The following is a 22768-nucleotide window of genomic DNA, read 5'->3' as shown; positions in this document are numbered from 1 at the left end:
AACTAGCAGTGGATTTCTCCCATCTAACCTCCCCTTATGCCTTATTCGATTATTGTCACTGCTCTCTGACCATGCACTGTCGCTTCAGACTCTCATTTCCCAACTAAGTCAGTCAGAGGAGGCTAAGTGTCCATTAGGACGTACTCTAAGACCGCAAACCACCTTGTTCCATGTGAAAAGACGGAACAGAGAGTGAAGAGAGCAAGGGGAACCCTGCAAGTTTAGCTGGCAACCTTCTCACCTACTGGATTACTGGCCAGACACAAACAAGAAGGGCTATGAGTGGTCCGGGAGATTGCTCTAGTTAACTGGCAAAGGGGAGCTGGTTGGGAGGAGGAGAACCCAGGAGGAGGGAGAACTGGGCATTTCAGTGCACCGCAGGATGGCATCGCCTCTGCCCTGGCTCTACATTATTCTATGGTGAGTAAGACTTTTTTCCGATTTTTCCTTTTTGCTCGGAGAAAAGGGCAAGCACACACCCATTGGGTGACTTCTATACCAAATCATGGAAGCAGCCTGGGTGGTGTGGCATGTATGTGTGGTGGGGCAGACGAGGCTGGAATGAACAGCCTATTTCCTCTGAGGCCAGGAGTGAGGGTCATTGACTGTCTACTCACAGGGTAGAAAATGCCCTAGGGAAACTGGAAGATGAAGGAAACTTCTACTCCAGAAACATCAGTCGGATCCTGGACAACTTGCTTGAAGGCTATGACAATCGGCTGCGACCGGGATTTGGAGGTGAGAGGCGTCCTTACTAGACCAAACGTCTGTACTTTTCTTCCCCCTTAGTGCCATTCCAAGGCACAGAGGCCTCAGGATAGCAGAGTGGCAGGTTGCAGAGCTTGGGGAGGGACCATGTGTATGTTCCCATCCAGTCTCTGTCCCCTCCTCAATTCGCAACCTTATATGCCAGTCATTTGAACTCTAAGCCTCACCTTTCTCAAATGTAGTGTGAGTGTATGAACTGTGCTTGCCTCATAGGGCGTTTGAGTGTAAAATGAGATTTGCCATATAAAACACTTCCTTTAGCATTTATCCCATGAATGCCATCACTAAACATTAATTATTGTTGTAATTTTCTTTAGAATACTAACCTAGTTCTCGTCCATTCCTTAAATTTCACAATTTTGCCAGAATGCATTCAAAATAATGCAACTGGTGTGAGTTTGTAAAGTTGAAAATCCAAAGAATTCCTGCTGCTGGAATTACTTTAGGATGGGTTGCAGATTCTGGCCATGAGAAGGGACTTTGTGATAGACTTATTCAGTTCAGTCCCCTTAACATCATTGATGATAATTGCCCCCATCCCTCTGGGCTCATTTCAGGTGCTGTCACTGAAGTCAAAACAGACATTTACGTAACAAGTTTTGGGCCCGTGTCAGATGTGGAGATGGTGAGTGAGCTCTGAGTGAGGAGAGTAATTTTGCTTAGTTGGGGGAGAGGGCTGAATCCCAGAATGAGTGATAAGGGGCGTTGTTACCAAACTTGGCTCCAGATCCAAAAGCAATATGTGTGCTCCTGCTGGGAAGGAATGGCCCTTAGAGCAGATTCCTGGCTTCATCTCTTTCACATTTCACTAAAGGCTCTGCTTGAATACTAATCTGAGGGGCCTTTTATGGTGATACCCTCTCTTCTGTTCACATATCATGCATCTATTCTTCCCTACAAAGAGAAGATCTTTCCCCATCTTTATGAAGTCCTAGTAAATTTTTGGAGGAGAAAAAAGAGAAACCAGCAAAGATGGTATGCTACATAAGTGTATATTGAGAATGTCTATTAAATTTAAAACATAGCTGTTTGGGCAGTGTATCTTTCTCGGTATGTGTTATTAAAACAGTAAAGGGAGTCCTTTGGAAAGAGTAATGCATTCCACCTTTTATGTTTGCAAATGGACCAATAGGTGTTCTGGGGACTCTGTTCCAGGTACAGATGGCTATAGGATTCATAGTAAGCGGCAATGAAAACCTGAACCAGCCTTCTAGAACAAAGTATATTATGATATTCCTTCATATTTCTCAGGTAGTATGTCCCCCTAAAAGTAAAATATACATACTAAAACGGAAGAAAAACGTAACTCTTTAAAGTGGTGCATTAAATGTACTAGGGGAATGTAATTCTAGAAAAACAGTTATCAGATACTTTCATCTTCTGCTTTTTGAGTTGACGAGATAAGGAGAAAGGAAAGGAGGAGGAATTAAAAAAAGGGAAAAAGGAAGGAGTAAAAGAGAAAGAGAAAGGGGGGCAGGAGAAGAGAAGAAAAAACAACACAGAAGAGGGGGAGAGAGTGAGGAGTACTTTATTTAAGAGATAAATGTCTTAAGACTTGAGAGAAATTAGAGTCAGCATTCTCCAGAATTCTCAATTACTTATCATATTTTTTCATTTGAGTACTGACTCACCCCAAGAATAAATAACCACAACCATATCTTATGGTACCATTGAAATCTGGGGACACTTAGAATTTATTTTATGCATGTGTCTCTTTTTTAAGACACACATCTTATATTTGTACAAGAGAGGCTTGTTATAGCCTGGGTCATCATTATATGGATATGTTGTGTGTCAAATTATAGTTTTAAAATATAATCACCACTTGCAGTAATAGGTCTCATAAAGGAACATATAAAGTAGGCAAAGCAATTCTTGGCAATATTTTGACCTAATTATAAGTTGTTATTTATCATTGACTTTTGCAAAGGCCCTTATCATAATTCTTAAGATTTTTAATGTTATTTCATAAAAGCCACAAATTAAAACTCATAATTTTGATTATGCATGCTTAAATGATGCTCTGTTTGGGTAATCATGGTAACATTTGCTTTTATGTTCTCTGAGAACAGTATAAAACAATCATGATGTGCAGACAAGAGTATGCTTATCAAGTAAAGTTTCTCTATCCTTGGAACTTTACTAAGTGGTACCATGTTGCTCAGAGATACCTTTGAAGGTGAACAAGCTGCTAAGGGACTGGTTAGACTCACTGATGGTAGGAAGGTCAGCATAAAACCTAGACTAAATCTTTTTCTATTTTTCTTCTAAATTAAGGAGGGGGAGCTCAATAGGTCAATAGATGAAGAGATGGATGACTGATAGAAAAAGAGGAAGAATGTTAAGGAGGGTGAAGGTGGAAGAGAGAGGTTTGCACAATACAACACTACCTTTTATAATAATATTACAATCTTGGAGTGTGAAAACATAATAAGTCACTGAAATTATCACTTTCCTGATAGGTTATTGTCATCAAAAGTTGCTTCATTTCTTGAGTTTTAAGATTGGGTATGTAAGCTAGTGAATGAACTATTCTTAATAAGCCATCTGCCCAGCATGCATGAATCTCTTATTTTGTCTTAGGAGTATACAATGGACGTTTTCTTCCGCCAGACTTGGACCGATGAGAGGTTGAAGTTTGGGGGGCCAGCTGAGATTCTGAGTTTGAATAACCTGATGGTCAGTAAAATCTGGACACCTGACACTTTTTTCAGGAATGGCAAAAAATCAATTGCTCACAATATGACAACTCCTAACAAACTCTTCAGAATAATGCAGAATGGAACAATTCTATACACCATGAGGTGAGGTTTCCCCAATTCTACTTCCTCTGCCCAAATTATCTGCCCATCACACTAACTCAGAACCACTTATTTCAATGTTCCTTAGGCTTACCATCAACGCTGACTGTCCTATGAGGCTGGTTAACTTTCCTATGGATGGGCATGCTTGCCCACTCAAGTTTGGGAGTTGTAAGTTACAAAAAGCTTCTGAGAGTCAAATAATGCATTCAAAATATATAATTATTTGGTTTTAGTCAGACACTGGAAAGCAAAAGAGAAATATTACTCTGACGTTCTCAGTATGATTCCAGGAATTAACTTACTTGATCACGTCTCTCTCAATCATACAGTCAGAGGTTTTGGTCACCAGGATTAAAGAAAATCATTTAAAAAATTTGTTTGTACTTCCTTTTTATAATGAACAAGATTTGCTTTGAAAGAAAAAAAAAACACACAATTAGCCAGATTTACTTCTCTGTTTAATTTGTTTAAAAAATTCAGATGCTTACCCCAAAAGTGAAATCATATATACATGGAAAAAAGGACCACTTTACTCAGTGGAAGTCCCAGAAGAATCTTCAAGCCTCCTTCAGTATGATCTGATTGGACAAACAGTATCTAGTGAGACAATTAAATCTAACACAGGTAAGCATTTGATCAATGCATGGATGTAATCCTGCATGGTGACTCCAGTGCACATTTTCAAAATATCTATTTCTTTTTCTTCTGCATTATCCATCCTCAGCTAAACTTATTGTTTTAAAGTGATAAGTAGCTTTCTTTAAAATTGATTTTGCAACCATGTGCATATAAAGATTTGTGTAGCCTTGGAGTGAGTAGTTTTGTATGTATATGACACAAAGAACCCCACAGAAAACAATGAGCTGATGTATCTATCATCTGCTGATTGAGTAGCTTTGTCATATATTGAAAAAATGCCTTTGCTTGTTTTCTTCCCACCCATATTAATTTAAAGATCTGCAAGATTTATTTCCAGTTGCATTCTTTCTGCACACTGTCAACAGCAATAATCCTGATATACCTGTCTTCCAACAGGTGAATACGTAATAATGACAGTTTATTTCCACTTGCAAAGGAAGATGGGCTATTTTATGATACAGATCTATACTCCTTGCATTATGACGGTCATTCTTTCCCAGGTGTCTTTCTGGATTAATAAGGAGTCTGTTCCGGCCAGAACTGTCTTTGGTATGCTTCACTCTTTGGGCTCTACTTTCTGTTCATCCTCCAGCTCACATTGCTTGTGTATCTTAGGGGAATGTTCACACCAGTGCACTTTTTCAACCCACAAAGGAAATAAACTCCTATCTCATTCAGACACATGTATCATATAAAATGACCCTCATCTTATCTCACATTGTGTGGCGAATCAACAAAAGATTAGTCTCAGCAAGAATTCTGGCTGGTTTCCTGTGACTTTGACGTGCCCTATTTAGGAAAGTTGTTTTCTTGTTGGTTTGTTTTGTTTTTTAAACTCAATTTGCTTTTTCATAACTAAAAAAAAAGCAGAAAATTAAAAACTGACATGTAAAGCAATGAAAACAAAGGCTAAGATATTGAACCCACAAATACATAAATTATATCTCACTTTTATTAGGTTGGATCTTAAAAAAAATTGCCATTTTTAGGTCTAAAAATAGATAAATATCACCAGTTTCCCCATTGTTCAACCTAAATATTTAGTTACATTTATGATGTACAGAATCATTACTAGTGTGATGGAACAAAATGAAATAAGAAAAAGAGCTATAACAGAAAAATATCATCTGTAACGAAATCCAATATTTTTCTCAGTTTTTGTGATTATAAATTTAGTAGTTCATAGGGAAGGCCTGAGTTTAATTGAAATCTCAGGTGAATTTTGACTTTTTAATTTACCATACTAAAATAGATCTCTTTTTGCAAGTTATAAAAGAATATTTATATACTGATGTTTACCATCTTTGAATTATATAAATCCTCCAAGACAGAAGACTGCTGGCAGATGAGTAATGAAATTATTTTCTCATGATTAGATATTTTATCTTAAAACCAAGCTAGAAATAAAAAAAATTGAGAAATCTAATTTATATTTATTATTCACACCAAATAGACTTATTAAATATGATGAAAGATTATACCAGCATTAAATTTGATCAGAAGTTCAAAGCTTTATTAGTTATGTAATAATTTGCTATATTATAATATATTATTATTAATACACATCACCACACTAGGCTTTGAAGGAAACCAAAATGTGAATGCCTATGATAACTGTGAACAATTAAAAATAATAAAATAACAAAAAATACATTTGTAACAAAAATCCTCTCCACCAGCATGTTCCCACTTGATCTTGTTATTGGATTGCAAATGCTAATAGTGCATTTCTCATTCTGTTTCATTCTAGGGATCACCACTGTCTTAACCATGACTACTCTAAGCATCAGTGCCAGGCACTCCTTGCCAAAAGTGTCTTATGCGACCGCCATGGATTGGTTTATAGCTGTTTGCTTTGCTTTTGTCTTCTCTGCTCTTATTGAGTTCGCAGCTGTCAACTACTTTACCAATCTTCAGACACAGAAGGCCAAAAGGAAGGCACAGATTGCAGCCTCACCCCCAGTGACAATAGCAAAAGCGACTGAACCCTTGGAAGCTGAGATTGTTTTGGTAATTGTTTACTTTTCTAATGTTAGCTACCATATAGGAAAAGGCAGCCGGAATAGTTACCACAAACAATTAAATAGTCCAAAAGTAATATTAGTGGGGCATGAGTTACATAAATTTGGTTCCAAGGCCAACTTCTTCTCCAGCTTCACAGAAAAAAGCCAAGCAACAATCCTTCATTTATCTTTGCTCTAAACTTTTGGTATTCCTCTTTTATCACCCTCACTAATACTGGCAGATTGCAAGCTCTCAGAGGAGACAGAAAATTCTTAGCCTTTAGATGTTTTCTTTGAACAGGTTCCGTTATACCGACTAGGGAGAATAAAGTTAAAAAAAAAAAAGTTCCTAATGAGGTTTCAGAGTCTGAAGGAAACAAGCAGGGACTCCATGGACCATTTCTGTTAGAAACCCACTCGCTGCTTTATTTCAGGAGGGCACAATGTATATATTAGGTTCTATGAATGCTGAGTCATAAGCCAAGTTTTTGACTCATGTGAAAACGTTCTCATGTTCACATTCATGTTATATGTATATAATATACATATTATTATGTATATTAATGTGGTTTTTTTGAGACACAATCAGTGAGAAATACCTATAAAATTAAGTTTAGATTTGCTGTGGCTAAGCTCTGGTCCCCAAAGTTTTTTTGAATAAAAAATAAATGATAGTATTAATAATTCAAGGGTCTTAAATGTGCCCCCAAATTTCAATTTCACATATGAATAAATTCTCACAACAATCAAATCGCATGTACTTTTTAAAAACTGGATTATAGAACTGATTGACAAGTGTACATTTTTATTTCAAAACAAACTCTAAACAAGTAGCTCTTGAAAAGAGGAAAATTTTGCTCTACAAAATCAAGTAATGCAGACACTTTGAACTGAAAATTTCTTTATAACTGATCAATTCTCATGACTATTTCCAAATCGCAAAACCACATACAGCCCAATTAATTCTTGGTTAAATCTTATGATAAAAATTATAAAGCTATATGTGTTTTACTTTCCAAATACTCAGGTGTTTATTGGCTTTAAAAGATAATTTTGTATTGAAACTTTTCTCTTTGATAAACTTAGAAACTTGTTAGAGAATTTACATTTTCTTTAAAGGATAAGACCAATCCCATGATAAGTGGCAATATGTAATTTAAAGACTTTTTTTTCTTGAATTAGACTTTGTTTTTAAACAAACAAAAAAAAAGTTTGCCATCCAGTAATCTGGTCTAATTACACTTACGAATAAAAAACAGAGCCTCAGAGAAGGAAAACATTAGGCACTAGTTGGTAGAAAAACTAGGAATTGATTCCAGAACTCCTAACATCCACAGATTTACAGAGGCTGAGGCCCAACACTTTTTCAAAGACTGAAATATAATAGAGTGTGTACCCCTGGACAAAACATTTTCTGTATGTAGGTAAGGTTATTCCCAAAATTCTTCCCTTAATTTAATGATGTTTTCTTTATATACGTGTGTGTGCTTTGAAAGTTCACAAAAATATAAATTTTGTAACAAATTTGTTAAGGATCCAGTTCAAAAGACTTGAAAATTATATATTTCAGAAAAGATAAATTCAAAATATTTTTGAGAATTATTTTGTTTGTAAAAATAAGTGATTATGTTACAACCTATCTGTACTTACATAGGTATATAATTGACATATTGTCCAAAGGTCATATATTATCTTAACATATAGCTGGAAAGGAAGAAGGAATTTATCATAATTCCATTTAACAGTTTCTTATTTGAGAAACACAGTAAAAATAAAAAAAGAAATTCATGAAAAAGAGGCTAAGAAAAGTGATTTTGAATATAGTCACTGATCTGATATTGAAACAAAAAGAAAGACCAACTTCCTTACTTCAACTCTTTTAAAATATATATTACTAAGAAGAATATGATTTCAAATCCTTAGAGAAAGCATAGAGTTATCGTTCCCTAAGTCCATTATTTTAAAGGTATAATTTATTAATAAGATGGAATTTAAGATCTCAGGTCTTCATATAAACTATCTTCTAATAGTTCTAAAGTAGTAACATATAATGAGCAGGTTCTTTGGGAAGTTGGATAAAAAATTGCATTTAAACCATCTCAAAGCAGTTTTTTCCTTGCAAGTTGACTTTTTTCCCTACAAAAAATATTTCTAAACCTGGCTCCACTTAAAATATTCCAAGGCAATGAAAAGGAGAATTTTGTTTCTGAAAGGCTAAAGTGTAAAAATAAAAAGAAAAGTAACCAAACCTAACAATATTAACCTTGTAGGCATCAAAAAATATAGATGATTACATAGAACATGTACAGTTTTATTTATTTATGTCAAAACTTGGCTATTGCCTTATATAATATAGAGGAACAAACAAATTACACATTTCAAATTTATACAGCACAATGGTATATTATGATTGCAAGGTCATTTTTTCTTTCAAATACCATGACATTTTAAAATGCCTATTCAGTTGTACTCAAAATGACATTATTTGAGTAAGTTGGACATTGAAATAGCAAACCAATGTGGTAAAGCTGAAATGAGATTAAGTGCTTGGATATTTCATGTGATTCTAACTTGTATGTTTTAATATGCACATTGCTTTTCAAAGGAAACTGCTTAGAATGAATGTGAAAACTTTATCACTTTGAATTTGACCTTGAAATTTACTATAATAATGACAAAGAGATTCAGGCATTTAAAGCCTAGTACTCACACCTGAAGACTCATCTAAAACTAAATCTTCAGAAGTGCTCTATAGAGTATTAATCTTTCTTATTTTAAGGCATTTGGAAGTGGAGACTTTACATTTTTGGATTTGGAGAAGAAATTGTCCACAGTTTCTTTCCTGCTTATAGGGTATCTTTCCATATTGTTTTTATTTGGTATGCTATTTTGGCTTTAGAGAGTTATTCCTGTATTTATGTTTCAGAGCTTATTACGTGTCTGGGGTAGATTTATTTTATATATAAGACCAAGTTTAGACTTTGATCTCTTTCTGGATGTTTTGCTAGTTTTCTTGTTACTTTAAAAATCTAAGCCCTCACCACTATGTTCCTAAGAATGAATCCCCTGGCCCCCTACCCATCAATACATCCAATGTGGTTTCTCTTTTTTTTTTTTTTTTTCTTGCGGTACGTGGGCCTCTCACTGTTGTGGCCTCTCCCATTGTGGGGCACAGGCTCCGGACGCGCAGGTTCAGCGGCCATGGCTCACGGGCCCAGCCGCTCCGTGGCATGTGGTATCTTCCCAGACCGGGTCACGAACCTGTGTACCCTGCATCGGCAGGCGGACTCTCAACCACTGCGCCACCGGGGAAGCCCTGTGGCTTCTCTTTTTCACTGAACGTGTAATGTTCTTGGTAAATTATCTACAAACTAAGTTGACCAAAATTTAATTGGTCAAGATAATAACTATATTTATACTGATTACTTCTTTTCACCTGACACCAATTTATTGAGTACCTATGTGTTCATCAAATTATTCATACCATAAGCCTTTATTTGTTAAGTGCTTTTTTGCCAGATCCTTTGTAGAATGCTGAAGCTACCTTAGTAAGTGACGTCAACAGGGCCTCTTCCATCATGGAGCTGCCTGTTGAGCATGAAGAGAGGAAACTACTCAAGGAGCCATGACAATATACTGTGATAAAGGCTGTGGTTAGAGATGTGTAGAAGGCTGAAAAAAAGCCATGAGACAGTACCTAACTCAGTCTGGAGGGGTGATTGTGGAGGAAGTGATGCCTATGCAGAGAAAAGAAAGATGAGCCTGGCCCTGCTCTAGAAACTCTCAGTCAGTTGTGAGAAACTTGGGCACAGAGAGGGAAATAAGACATATTTTCCTTCCTGCACTCCTTTCAAGGTTGGAACGTCTGCTGGGCCATTACTATGTTGCCCTTCACCTGTGTAGAAAAATATGAATCATAGCATACTGAAAGATTTACCTCCCCTGTTCCAAATCGTGCTAAGATTTCTTTCAGTACTACCATTACTCCAAAGAATGAACAGTTGAATTAAGACCATCAGAGACTCTGAGCACCAGAAAGATCATGATGTCCCTTCCCCATGGTAGCGCTGTCATATGACTTATAGAGAGGGTGGCGTGGATTAGATGAGGGGTGTAGGTGGTTGGCTCTCTCCCTATACCTTCCATCAAATCACCATTCAATATTCCTTTTTGCACCCTCCAAACATTCCAGTATGGTTTTCAGACATGCCACTAGCACCACTGACCCACCAGATTGCTACCAATAAGCTGCTTCTCTGCAGGCATTCTGGAATTGTCTCCGCTCCTCAATTCTACCAGCTGTAAAATAAATGTGGGGACATTTGACACACTGATTTATTTTCTCCATAATGATTAATATGTAGCTTAAAAAAGGTCAAATAATAAATGTTTTCAAAAATATTTTCTCTTATTTTTGGTGCCCCTGTTCGCTGGTTCTAAAAGCAGATACTTTGTTTGTCCTTTGAGTAATGCAGCCCTGGTTAGAATATTTCTCCTAAGAGGTAACCCGTTGCCCCCTCTTCTTTAATATATTAGACTCACTAAATGCTGTATCAGAATTGCTCTAAGTACTTCCCAAATGCCTCATCCCTATACCAAATAACTGATTGTCACAAAGTCCAGTTTGACTCCAAGTACCTTTGCAATATGGCGTTACTTAAAACAAAACAGTGCTCTAAAAATACCCAAAGCAGGATGACACTGAACAGCAGGGGAGCCCCGGAAAAATTCAAAACCACAGGCGTTCTACTCAAAACAGTGACAGCCCCAAGCTGAGCCCTCATCTGGACTCTGACAAAAGCTTATTTTACCATCAGCTGAAGCTGCTGAGCTTACAATAGAGCAGGCGGGATCCGACACAAACCTGTAGCTTGAATGGTTTGCAATATTGGCTTTCTTTTCATTTCAGAAATTCAGTGTGATTCTTCTAAATTTTAGGTGTCCAGTCTCCTACACTGCCGATTCCCAATTATCCAGGAGCTGATTATCCAGCGTGTGGGTTAGCCAGCCCTCTGGCATTTCCTTGAGCACCTTGTATTTGCTGCCTGCTAGAAATCCCCCAGCCATCATTGGGCAATGAGACAGTGTAATTCTAAACCAGTGAAGCTCAATGGTGGGTGAATTTTCCCCCAGAGGACATTTGTCAAGGAACAAGGATATTTTTGGTTGTCAAAACCCCGAGGAGGTGGTTGCTACAGGCATCTTGTGGGTACAGGACAGGGATGCTGCTCAACACCCCATGATGTACAGGGCAGTTCCCACAACTAAGAAGTATCAGTATATCCGTAGCTTTGTGGTTGAGAAACCATGCCCTAAACCCTAAAGCTGATGGAAAGAAAAAGTAATATTTATTAAGAGTGGGGCTTCCCTGGTGGCGCAGCGGTTGAGAGTCCACCTGCCGATGCAGGGGACACAGGTTCGAGCCCCGGTCCGGGAAGATCCCACATGCCGCGGAGCGGCTGGGCCCGTGAGCCATGGCTGCTGAGCCTGCGCGTCCGGAACCTGTGCTCCGCAACGGGAGAGGCCACAGCAGTGAGAGGCCCGCGTACCACAAAAAAAAAAAAAAAAAGAGTATGGTCTTAGGGATCTGAGAGGGATTGAGTGAGGTACTGCTGCTTATTACTTGTGTGAGCTTTCTGCTTACACCTTCATTTGCTCATCTCTGAAATGAAAATAATATTTTTACATGATAGATTCTTCCTAGGAATAAGCAAAATAATGCATGCAAAGTGCCATGTAGTGCTTGTTAATGGTAGGCATTTAGATATGGTAACGATAATATAATGTAATATCAACAATATGCTAAAATATAGTGTAAAATAATCATAAAACGTTTTGTTCCCTTCTCTTTGCCTGACTACAAAGTCTTGGAAAATGTTTAGATTTTCATTCACTTGTTTATTCGGCATATGTTTATTAAGCGTTCACTGTGTTCTGTGCACTGGCTAGGAACTGTGGAACACTTACACATGAGAATAATATGCCCTCTACCACTAAGGCGATTTCATGTCAGGAAAGGGGATAAAGCACAACGGAAATAATATTTACAGGGAAGAGGTGATGACAGCAGAGAGTTGTAACAGTTAGGTAGGCAGAAATGTGTACAGAGAAAAAACACATTTCCTTTCTCAAGTTCTTAAAGAAAAACACCTTACAGCTGAAACAGTAATTGGCTCTTTCTTTTTTTCTTTTTTGTTTAATTTTCTTTCTTTTTTTTTTATTCAAGTATAGTTGATTTCAATGTAAGCTTCGGGAGAGTCAGTGACTCCTAAGGCATGTCTAAGTCATACAGCAGCTAAGTAGTATCTATGGAATTGCAGTCTAGGGCTTTCTGACTCTGCTGCCCTCTTAACTCCTAAGCAACCCTCCACAGAGATTGTCTGGGGAAGCAGATGAGGAAAAGAGGAATCCTACTGTAGGAGACCTTTAATTCCAGGCTAATGCCATTGTGCATAAATTTTTCATGCTGTTAGGTGGTGAATGATGTTGCTTAACTCTGGACAAGGGTTATTCAGCAATCTTCATTAAGTCATTTGTGACACTGTGACGATGCCAAGAGATTGACAAATAAGTTTTCCCAACATCTCCAAAAGAGAGAGAGAGGTAAAACAGTGCCTTACATTTTTATGCTAGATTATGGTTTATAATCACTTTCATCTCAGTGAACTTATTCATGTCTGCCCTGTTTCTCCCTAAAAACGGAAGAAACATAGGTGTCAGACAGACAATGCATGCTATTAAAAATCAAGACGTGTTTAGAAGAAAATCTGCTCTAAAGCCTTGCCCTCTTTCTTTCCATTACGATCCTTAGAAAATTTACTAGAGTAAAATATTTTAATGTTCCTCATATCTGGGAGGAAGAGAACTCTTTCTGAAGAATTAAACAGTGACAAATTTTGCTCTTTCAGGTGGAGAATATTTTAATAACATATATAATAGATGAAAATTCAAATCAGAGTTTGAGAAACATGATAGAAAGCTCTTGGCAGACAATGCTATGTTTATTCTCTCATACAGGTAGCATGCATTGAGACCAAAATACCACTACTCTGGTCCTATCCACACACTATCTAGTGACCCTGGGCACAGTAGTCCTGGGTTGTCACATATTTTTAATAGAAAATGTCACTTATTTCCGATCCAAGATCAGTAGACTTGGCACTCTTCTATTTTAAATTCTCTTCTACCTCCAATACCTATGATTTATTTCATTCTGTCCAGAGTGCCTAGCCTAATACTGGGTCAACAGATAACAAATAAAGATATTCTTTGCTTGAAATTCACCATGGTCATGTCAAATCAGACTTCATACTGATTTATTTTTGCTTTTGGTAAAGAAACAAATTTTCCCACGGTCCCTAAAAGCACAGTGGGCTTGAACTCTCTATGATGACTATTATAGATACTGGGCGAACTTCCATGACAAATCAAAAGCAAAATTCAGGATGGGAGTATAGAGAGGAGCGGTTCTCAGGGTGGTTGTTTCCCACAGTCCAAATGTCACCACGTCGGTGGGTAATTCTGGTCCTGTGGCTCAACCAGCACAGGGGAGGCGGCAGCCTCATCCCGTTGCTGGGGGGGCTGCTGTCTAAAGCTCCAGGAGTCTGTGTCCACGTGAGTAACACACCCTGCCGGGCAGCAAAGTGGTAATTCTGCTGCCAAGGAGAAAACGAGGCAGCTTTACAAGAGCAGGGTTAATGTACAGCCAGGGTGTGAAGGCAGGGACCCGGCAAGGACAACCTGGCCACAAGCAGAGTGATTGTTATAGGTCGTAGACAAGAAAAGGTAAGAATCAGAGGAAGCCCCCCAGTCTCCACCATTATGAAAGGAGTCTAACGCAAATAGAATTAGAGTCTCTGAACCAGGCTCAATACTTTAAAGGTGAGAAAATGCTGGGATGAAACAAGCAGTGAGATTGACCAAGGCGGTTTATTACGGGCTGTGAAACTATGGGCGAAGCAATTCCCACATCTGGACCTCAGCCTTCTCATCTGTTACTTAATGCACTGAAGATCCCTTTCAAGACTAGGATTGGTTGTCTTATGATTTCAGTAGAACAGAAAATCTCATGATAGAAAAGAACATATGACAATTCTGAAGTTAGTAAATATATCACTTTGGTAACTTAAGATGGAGGGAGACCAGTGGAGAAGCTCTGAATGGAAAGCAGAAAGCTCTCAATATACAACTCTGGACCAAGAGGTAGTCGTATTTCCAGGGGAGAACAGTCATCCCACTCAATATAAGGGTATTTCTATTTTGTCACTGGCTTTTGATGTACATGAGCACCTTTATATTTTTTTTGCTGTTGTTGATACCTCAGTTGGTTCAAATTTATGAATGGTAAAGATTAGACTGTTGGCTGGGAATGTGTCTAGAATGTGTCTAAATAACATTTAGCCGAGCTTTTATTTTCTTGTATTGAGTAATTGCCCACACATTCCCAAATGAAATTCCCTCTCATTGCCCATACCCATTGCCCTATAGGTTTATGCATAACTGGGGTGGTGGGTGGATAAGCCCTTATAACCTGGCTTATCTTCTAATGGTACAACACTCAACACAGTTTCTGGGGCATGGAACATGCTTAGCATCAATTGCTGATGTATTAAATTAGAGGACGTTGGATGTTAGCAAATCGATGTTTTTAAAATTTGTTTTACCGCTTTCTTGGAAAAGTAGCGCCATCAATTACTATCAAGAATTTGCTGATATTTTAACTTATATAGTAAGTAGTCAGTAACTATCTGTCAATGACGGAAAAAATGAATGATTAAGGGATGTCTATTCTTTTACCCAGGCTGAATATATATGTATCTTTTCCTTTACAGCATCCTGATTCCAAGTACTATCTGAAGAAAAGAATCACCTCTCTGACGTTGCCAATAGTTCCATCCTCCAAGGCCAGCACAGTCCTCACAAGAGCTCCCATCTTACAGTCAACACCTGTCACCCCCCCACCCCTCTCTCCTACCTTTGCGGGTACCAGTAAAATAGACCAATATTCTCGGATTCTCTTCCCAGTTGCATTTGCAGGATTCAACCTTGTATACTGGATAGTTTATCTTTCCAAAGACACGATGGAAGTGAGCAGCAGTGTTGAATAGGTTGCAGCCGTAATAACCTGTATTCTGTGAGTTCTCATTTTCTGAATGTTTAAAAATAGCAATGAGACTTGTATAGATGCTTTTCTGAACATGAAATCGAAATTGAAAATCTCTAACACATAGCTTTGAGTAAGCATGTATGGGCAAGAAAAGCAATAACGTTACTCCTCAAAATTGGAAGGTGAAGGTTGGTGAAAAATATGACTTTTCTGCACATTAGAGAAAATTTTATAAAAGGATAAAATGGATTCAAGATGAAGTTGCCAATCTTTGTCCTTCATTGTTCAATATTTTAATTGTCACTGTGAATATCATTTACCACAAAGCAAATAAAAATAAGAAATGCTGACACTTCCAAAGCCTGCCTTAAAATGTTTATTTTGGCTTAGTTCTCAAGGAACAAAATATAAGTAGTCTAAATATTTATCAGTAGGTTAATACCAGCATGTTGGAGGCCTTTATGCTAGTAAAATGGCTTTCAGTGACATTATAAAGCCTGTATTGAGCTTAGCCATTTCTTTTTAACCTTGCTGTGCTACTTTACCTCAATAAAATATGGTGTTTGTATACATATGAATTATACATAGATCATAAATTATATATGCATTTGGACATAGCTTTAGTTGGACTGCAGTACAGTGTTGTTTTATCTCACTAAGCTCTCCTTTTAAAATAATATGCTCATTCATAATTCCATGAAGTGGTCGAAGGCTTGTATATTATGACTGTTCTTATATCTCATATGCTTTACCTTTCTAAGTGTATCACTAAACAAAACAACAATAAACATGGTTCTCTGGGTCTGTTTAATAAAGCTCAGAAGTTTCCTTAAGTATGGGGAAATGAAGTGGTTACCTCCCCAGTGTTAGTGTCCCTGCAGATTCTGAGAGATAGAAGGTATGGGACAGCCAGGCTTGGTCACCCAGCTCTAAAAAAAACACGTGAATTTGTATTCAAATAGTCAATCCTGCTAGAAAACAACGGAACAACATCTTCAAAATGCTGAGGGAAAATGATTTTCAACCCAGAATTCTGTAACCAGCAAAATAAAGATAGAGGATATATTAAAAAAGTCAATCCTTCATCTCTTTTCTGCTCACTCAACACACTTTCTGTTATAAGATGAATGGAGTCTGAGGATCTAATGTATAACTTGGTGACTATAGTTGATGACACTGTATTGTGTAATTGAAATTTGCTAAGGGAGCAGAAACTAAATGTTCTCACCAAAAAGAAAAAAAAAGTAAATATGTGAAATGATGGATATGTTAAGTATCTTGCAATATTTATTTATCAGCTGTACTTCAATCAAGCTGAAAAAATGAATGAAATTCTTTTTCTTCCTTTCTACTATTGCAGCTCTTTCTGATGCTAACTCTACCCATGTTTCTCCCACACAGAATGGTATTAGGGAAACAGGAACTAGGAGTGGGAGAAAGCATGTGGTGTGGTTTGTGCCAATCAATAAACCCCTCATGAGTTGTAGCTGGCTCTTAAACATCATTGAGATCAGCCAGAGCTCTGAACCCAGAAAGAAATATTCTGGAATTACTACCTCTTGCCTTTATCCAGGAAAATACAAAAAAAATTCTACAGCCAAACAAATTAGAGTTTAATTGCAATAGCTCTCTACTAAGGGTGAGGAAGTTGAGATATCCATCTAACTGCCCTATTAATTAGCTCATAAAAAAATCACTTAGCCTCTGGAAGACATAGCTCTAGTCTCACCTATAGGACGAGGGGGATGGAATGGATACCCTCTGAAGGTCCTTCCATTTTGAACAGCTTATGTTTGTTTCATTACTTCTTTTTTTTTTTTTTTTTTTTTTGTGGTACGCGGGCCTCTCACTGTTGTGGCCTCTCCTGTTGCAGAGCACAGGCTCTGGACGCGCAGGCTCAGCAACCATGGCTCACGGGTCCAGCCGCTCCGCGGCATGTGGGATCTTCCCGGACTGGGGCACGAACCCGTGTCCCCTGCATCGGCAGGCGGACTCTCAACCACTGCACCAGGGAAGCCCCATTACTATTCTTTTCTATCTAGCTTAAGTCATTATACAAGGTCTGCTCCTGTTTTTGAGAGTACATTAAATAATTAAATGCTACGTAGGTGTTAATCACATTATATCCTATGTTACATTTAATCTTCATAAACCTGTAAAGTATATACTGCTGTTATCTCCATTTAAAGATAAGAAACCAAGGCACAGTGAAGATGAGTAATTTTGTTCAAAATCAAGTGGCACTCAAGTGTTATAGCTGAGAGCCATACCTAGGCAGTGTGAATACATAGCTTGTTCACTTAACCATAACCATACAATGCAAGTCTATTCTGTAATCCTCTCCAGAGTTCTCTCGCCTTGTCTTTCATTTCCTGTAATAACTTTCCTTGTATCCTGACCTGCCTCAGCATTTATTCTACATTTCACTGCAAAGCACATTACTGTCAGTCAACATCTATACTTGGAGTTGAAACAGATAAGTAAAACCCACTAAAATCATTACATATTATAGGCATTAGATTTCTCCTCAATTTTTTCAAGGGATCTTGAAAAAATTTGCAAAACTTCTGAACTGCTAAGGATTCTAGAGAATACTATTTCTCAGTGTATATCATAGAGTGGTAACAGAGGTTAACTGAAAATAGAACAGTTTCAGAGTTAAAAATTTTTAACAGAGCTAAAATTTTTTAACTCTGTTAAAAAATTTTAACAGAGTTAAAAAATTTGAGGGGAGATGCTGAGTCAAAGCAAAATACGTTTCTTTTCTGCTGGAGTTCTCAGAGCCTTTATTATGCTTATGTGCATTGTGATTCTCTCATAGTTTGCTATAGTATTTAACATTTCCCAAATCCACATGGCCATAAATATTATTTTGCAAGGAGGAAATGCTGGAACTAGCATTTCCCAGAAAACAGTTTGGGAAAGACCACCTTGGTATTATTTATACTATCCCTTCTGTCCCACCACCAACTAAACAGATAAAGGATTGAGTCTCTGAATGGGCAGATGACTTATCCTAGTTCATACAGCTATTAGAGACCAAATTAGGACTGCATAAAATAAAAACCAGACAAGGTATTTCAACAGAGAGAATTTAATACAGAATGAGCAACACAGAGATAGTAACTGCAGGAGTCAGACACCAAAAGGAAGATGACAGGGTTAACAGAACCTAAAAACTTGTGCAAGTGGCCTTTTAGAGCTGGATTTAATCATCTGTAGAGAGGGCATCACCTGGATGGGGTATTAGCTCAGCAGCTCAGAGAAGAGAACCCTAGAGCTGGGAATCAGACCTCCAAGGACAGGGTACCACCCGGCTGATATGAGTATCACAGGTAATCAGAGCAGGGGCTCCTCAGCCCTGGGTCTCAGACCTCTGAGGTCTGCCCACATGCTGCTAGCATCTCAGGAGCTTGAGGGAGGACACATACATTTGAGATCAGACTTGCAGGGAGGAAGGGCTGCTCGGCTGAAACTGCTATCTTTGGGAGAGCAAAATGAAGCTGGTTCTGGGAGAACCAAAAACTGGAGACTGGAATCAACTGTCACTTCAAGGTGACGGGTAACATTAAAAGGCAAAGCAAGACTAAAACAGGGAGAATATTCCTTTCCCTTTTCACCTGATTTCTAGTCTCTCTTGAGTCCCTCCTATTGGAAGAACCTGACAGAAATCCTAGTGGCAGAGAAGAAATGAAAATTAAGGAGTTCAGCCAGAGCATCACAAAATAGAGTATAGAAGGTTGGATTTGGAGCCGACAGAAAAATGCTTAATAACTGAAATAATTCACTCCCCTGGTTATCTGGTACCATATACACACCTCTGTACATACTTATACTGTTTCACAATCGTAAGATGCAATTACTCTTCATACAAACAAAAATACTGTCTTCATTAGTCCGAAAAGGAGATACACAAAATGCAAACAGCCATTGTGTTCATGTCTAGGTAACAATCACAGCAACCATTTCTGATGATATTTAATCTTCTATTACAATCAGAGTCCCACCTGAATATTCTGTTTCCTAAAGACTCAATTGTAAACCTATCTATGAGAAACTACCTTTACATAAAACAGTAAGGGGATAGGAGAAAGGAGGTCAAAAGAAAGCATATAATATATACAAATATTAATATGTCTAAATATCTATGTGGTCTTTATGGATAGGAAGAGCTATATCTATCTCTGTGAAAATAATAGCAAGCAAGGAATAAACTATACATAGCTCCTGTAGTCCCCATTTCTGTAATTAGTCACATGACTGTAGTAGATATAAATAACTCCCTTTTTCTACTATCCTTTTCTCTCAGTCAGCATCCCAGCTGGTTGATTTGGAGTTCTTTATCGCACAGAATTACTGAAGGGTCTTAATCCAACAGCAGGATAGTTTTCTCACATCCAGGAAGGTAGATTTCTTCCACTACTAAGATATCTTAGCCTTGGAGTTCTAAGATTCTCAGCATTGTTCAAGTCCCCTCAGATGTCACCATACAAGTTTCAGTCTCACTTTCCCAATTAATATCCTCGCTTTTTCATGAGAGACATGGCAAGTGTAAGATTTTGATTTCCACTGTAATTCTTCAATCAGCACAATTAAAATATGCACCTACTTTTTAAAAGAAACCAGCCCTGCACTATAAGAAAAAGAGATTCTTTCGAGTGCTTTAGAAGCTCTTCTGTTCTCTATTGCTTGAACTGAGGCTTAAAAGCCCTGAGTTTATACATTTCTGTCTGTAGGTTCTCCAGTGCAGTTAGAAGAGGCATCTCACCCACAGTTCTTGTAGCAATCATGATTACTATAAGAATTAAGGATTGAAGACACTGGGTTTTCAGGATATTACATTATAATCAATAAGAAGTGATCATTTAAATTAATTGTAATATAACTTTACATTATGAATTACTAGTATTTCATTTCCCACTGGAAAGGAGATCAGTACTTCATCAGAGGACACGGACATGACGAAATAATTCTCAGAATCTTCTGGCATCAAATAAGTTCAGAGAGAGAAACAGCTACCATCCTTAGGACTGGGGTAAAATGAAAAAGGGCTAGTTATCATCTTAGGGGAAGATTCCCAAGGAGCTGGGGCTCAGACCTTTAAGAAGGGGTCAATGCCAGGGGAGTGATGAGGCTATTCCTGGCAATGCAGTAAGAATCAAGCAGAGGTCTGCCAAAGTAGAGGGAAAAGTATGAAGACGCTCCTTATGCAAGAAGAGGCTTAAGAAGGAATGAAGAAGTCCCTTCTTACTTTTCCTTCTGCCTTCTCATCTCCCTATACTGCCTCCTATTCTCAGAACTCAGTAGGAAGCATTTTAAAAGGAGAAATGAAAACTGTGCAGTTTAGTGCCACTGTTCTCAAGTATAGAAGGGTGGGTTTGCAACTAAGTGACAGTAGCTTAAGCACAAACACAGACTGAGACATAAACTATTCTGGTGTCCAGTGTAAGCTCTTGAAAATTCTTCCTTAATGGTTGAATTCCAAAAGCCATAATGAGCTGGTGGGGGAGCCATACAGGAGCAGGGAGATTTGTTACTAGAAACCACTTACTAGTAAAAGCCCATTTCTATGTGTTATAATCAAATGACATATGTTATACACGTAAATTGCCCAGAACAGTGACTGGCATATACAAAGCACCATAATAAGTGATCGCTTAGAGTAGTAATAGTATCATCATCATAGCATCTTACTATACGTTAGTATTAAGCATTGATATGCAATTGATGAAATTAAGGTTAAAAACATTTTATGTCAGGTTATGAAATGTATAATCACAAACTTCCTGATAACAGATATTAGCCGGTACAAAAATAAAATGTATGCTATCACACCAAAAACAAAACAAAGCCACAAATTACTGTTGAAAAGTTTGAGTGATGCCCCAAAGGGTACATTTTCAAAGAGCTTCCTACAAAGTTTGGCTATTTGATTATGTGTTATGGTTTAATAATGTTCTTAACCCATGATTTTGCCAGTCCAATGCTTTCTGTCCCAGAAAAATCGATGACAATTATTGTCTTAAATCCTCCAGAACCTGAGCTACATTCATCTTTCTGAAGGCATGTGTTCATGAGCATGTGGGTAAATATTGGGGGGAAACTAGAGATTAGCATTATGATAACATAATGTCCCTTGGAACGGCAATTCGTGCAGACTAGATGACTTACGTAGAGTCAGAAAAGACAATCTATAAACACTTTTCTTACATTTCTTAAATTAATTTGCTTGCTTCTCAATTAATACAAAATGGATTGACAGACTACCTTCTTTAACTTTTACGTTTTAGTTCTAATTCAACACATTAACATCTCCTAATTTAGTTACCAGAATTCCTCTCAACTCCCACCACCATCCTCAGCTGTGAAATAGTCAAAATAAATAAACCAAAATAAAGGTACTGAAAGGCAAGTGTTTTACTCACAGCAGAGTCATTCCACCCTCACTCAAAGCTTACACATTTATATTTTAAACCTAGTTCACACTGGTTAATTTGTTTCTTATCCCAATGTAGATAAGAGGAGTGAAATGTGGAGAAATAGGGGGGCATTAGAATCAGATAAACCAAAAGTAGAAATGACAGCAGAGAGAAAGCAGTTAGAGAGTAGAATATAAAAATCAGTTTCAAAATTGTGGGCTCATTGTATATCGGGGCACACAGTCCTCCATTATAAAGTAATGCCTCACTGCCCTGGTGCAAGTGCATTGGAACAGATTTCTGCACTAGGTGAGGTGAAACCATGAACAAGTCAGTTACTTCTCTAGGCCTTTATTCCTACATCTTTATAATTGAGGGTCTGGTTAGATGATTTTCAAAATACTTTAACAACGTAAATTTCTATTATTTTATAACAATTTTAAAATGAGCTTTCCATGACCTCCATTTAAAATGTCAGAAGGGTATGTGACACCTTTTAAAATCTCTCTCCCAAAAGCAGTTAAAGGAAGTAAAATGATTTGGTCTTAATAGTAGTAAATACTTGTTATTTAGCAGAAGTAGGACATTTTTATAAGTACTTACATATATTTTTGATTTAATCATTACAACCATTCAGTGAAGTAGATTCTATTCATGCACATTGTTCCATTGAGGAAACTTAGGTTCACACAGGTGGTGTTAACTGCACAGTATCTCATGGTCAGACAGGATTCAAGATCCATTTTTGTCTTTTGCAGAACTTTATACTCCTCACCAAGTATCACAGATAGGCTCCATGTACTTGCAAGGGTGCTTCTGCTCTATTCCTGGGTCACAGGTCACCAGCAAGTTTCTGGTTTGCAAAGGTAGACAAGTAATCTGTGCTATTCCAATTACAGCCTATTGATAAGGAGCATGGCCCTGCCCCTGGCTAGATTCTGTATTGTACCAAGTTACTGCAAGAACATTCAAGTGATTCAATATGATTCCCACTGCTGTGCCCCCATATGACTTGAACACCAACTTATC

General features: G+C 37.7%; 1 protein-coding gene across 1 annotated transcript; it reads left to right on the top strand.

Annotated features, from left to right (window-relative positions):
- Window positions 1-382: 382 nt before the first annotated feature.
- GABRA6 (gamma-aminobutyric acid type A receptor subunit alpha6) lies at window positions 383-15321 on the top strand. Its single transcript, XM_060006812.1, has 9 exons — window positions 383-420; window positions 620-738; window positions 1326-1393; window positions 3352-3572; window positions 3658-3740; window positions 4053-4196; window positions 4608-4760; window positions 5962-6221; window positions 15046-15321. Exons 1-9 carry the CDS (start codon window positions 383-385, stop codon window positions 15319-15321), a joined length of 1362 nt encoding a protein of 453 aa, XP_059862795.1.
- Window positions 15322-22768: the final 7447 nt, after the last annotated feature.

The sequence above is a fragment of the Delphinus delphis genome, chromosome 3 (genome assembly GCF_949987515.2).
Source record: "Delphinus delphis chromosome 3, mDelDel1.2, whole genome shotgun sequence".
In the NCBI taxonomy this organism is placed as follows: Eukaryota; Metazoa; Chordata; class Mammalia; order Artiodactyla; family Delphinidae; genus Delphinus; species Delphinus delphis.
Note: the sequence above shows the minus strand (reverse complement) of the source record. Positions and strands in the feature narration are given on the sequence as shown.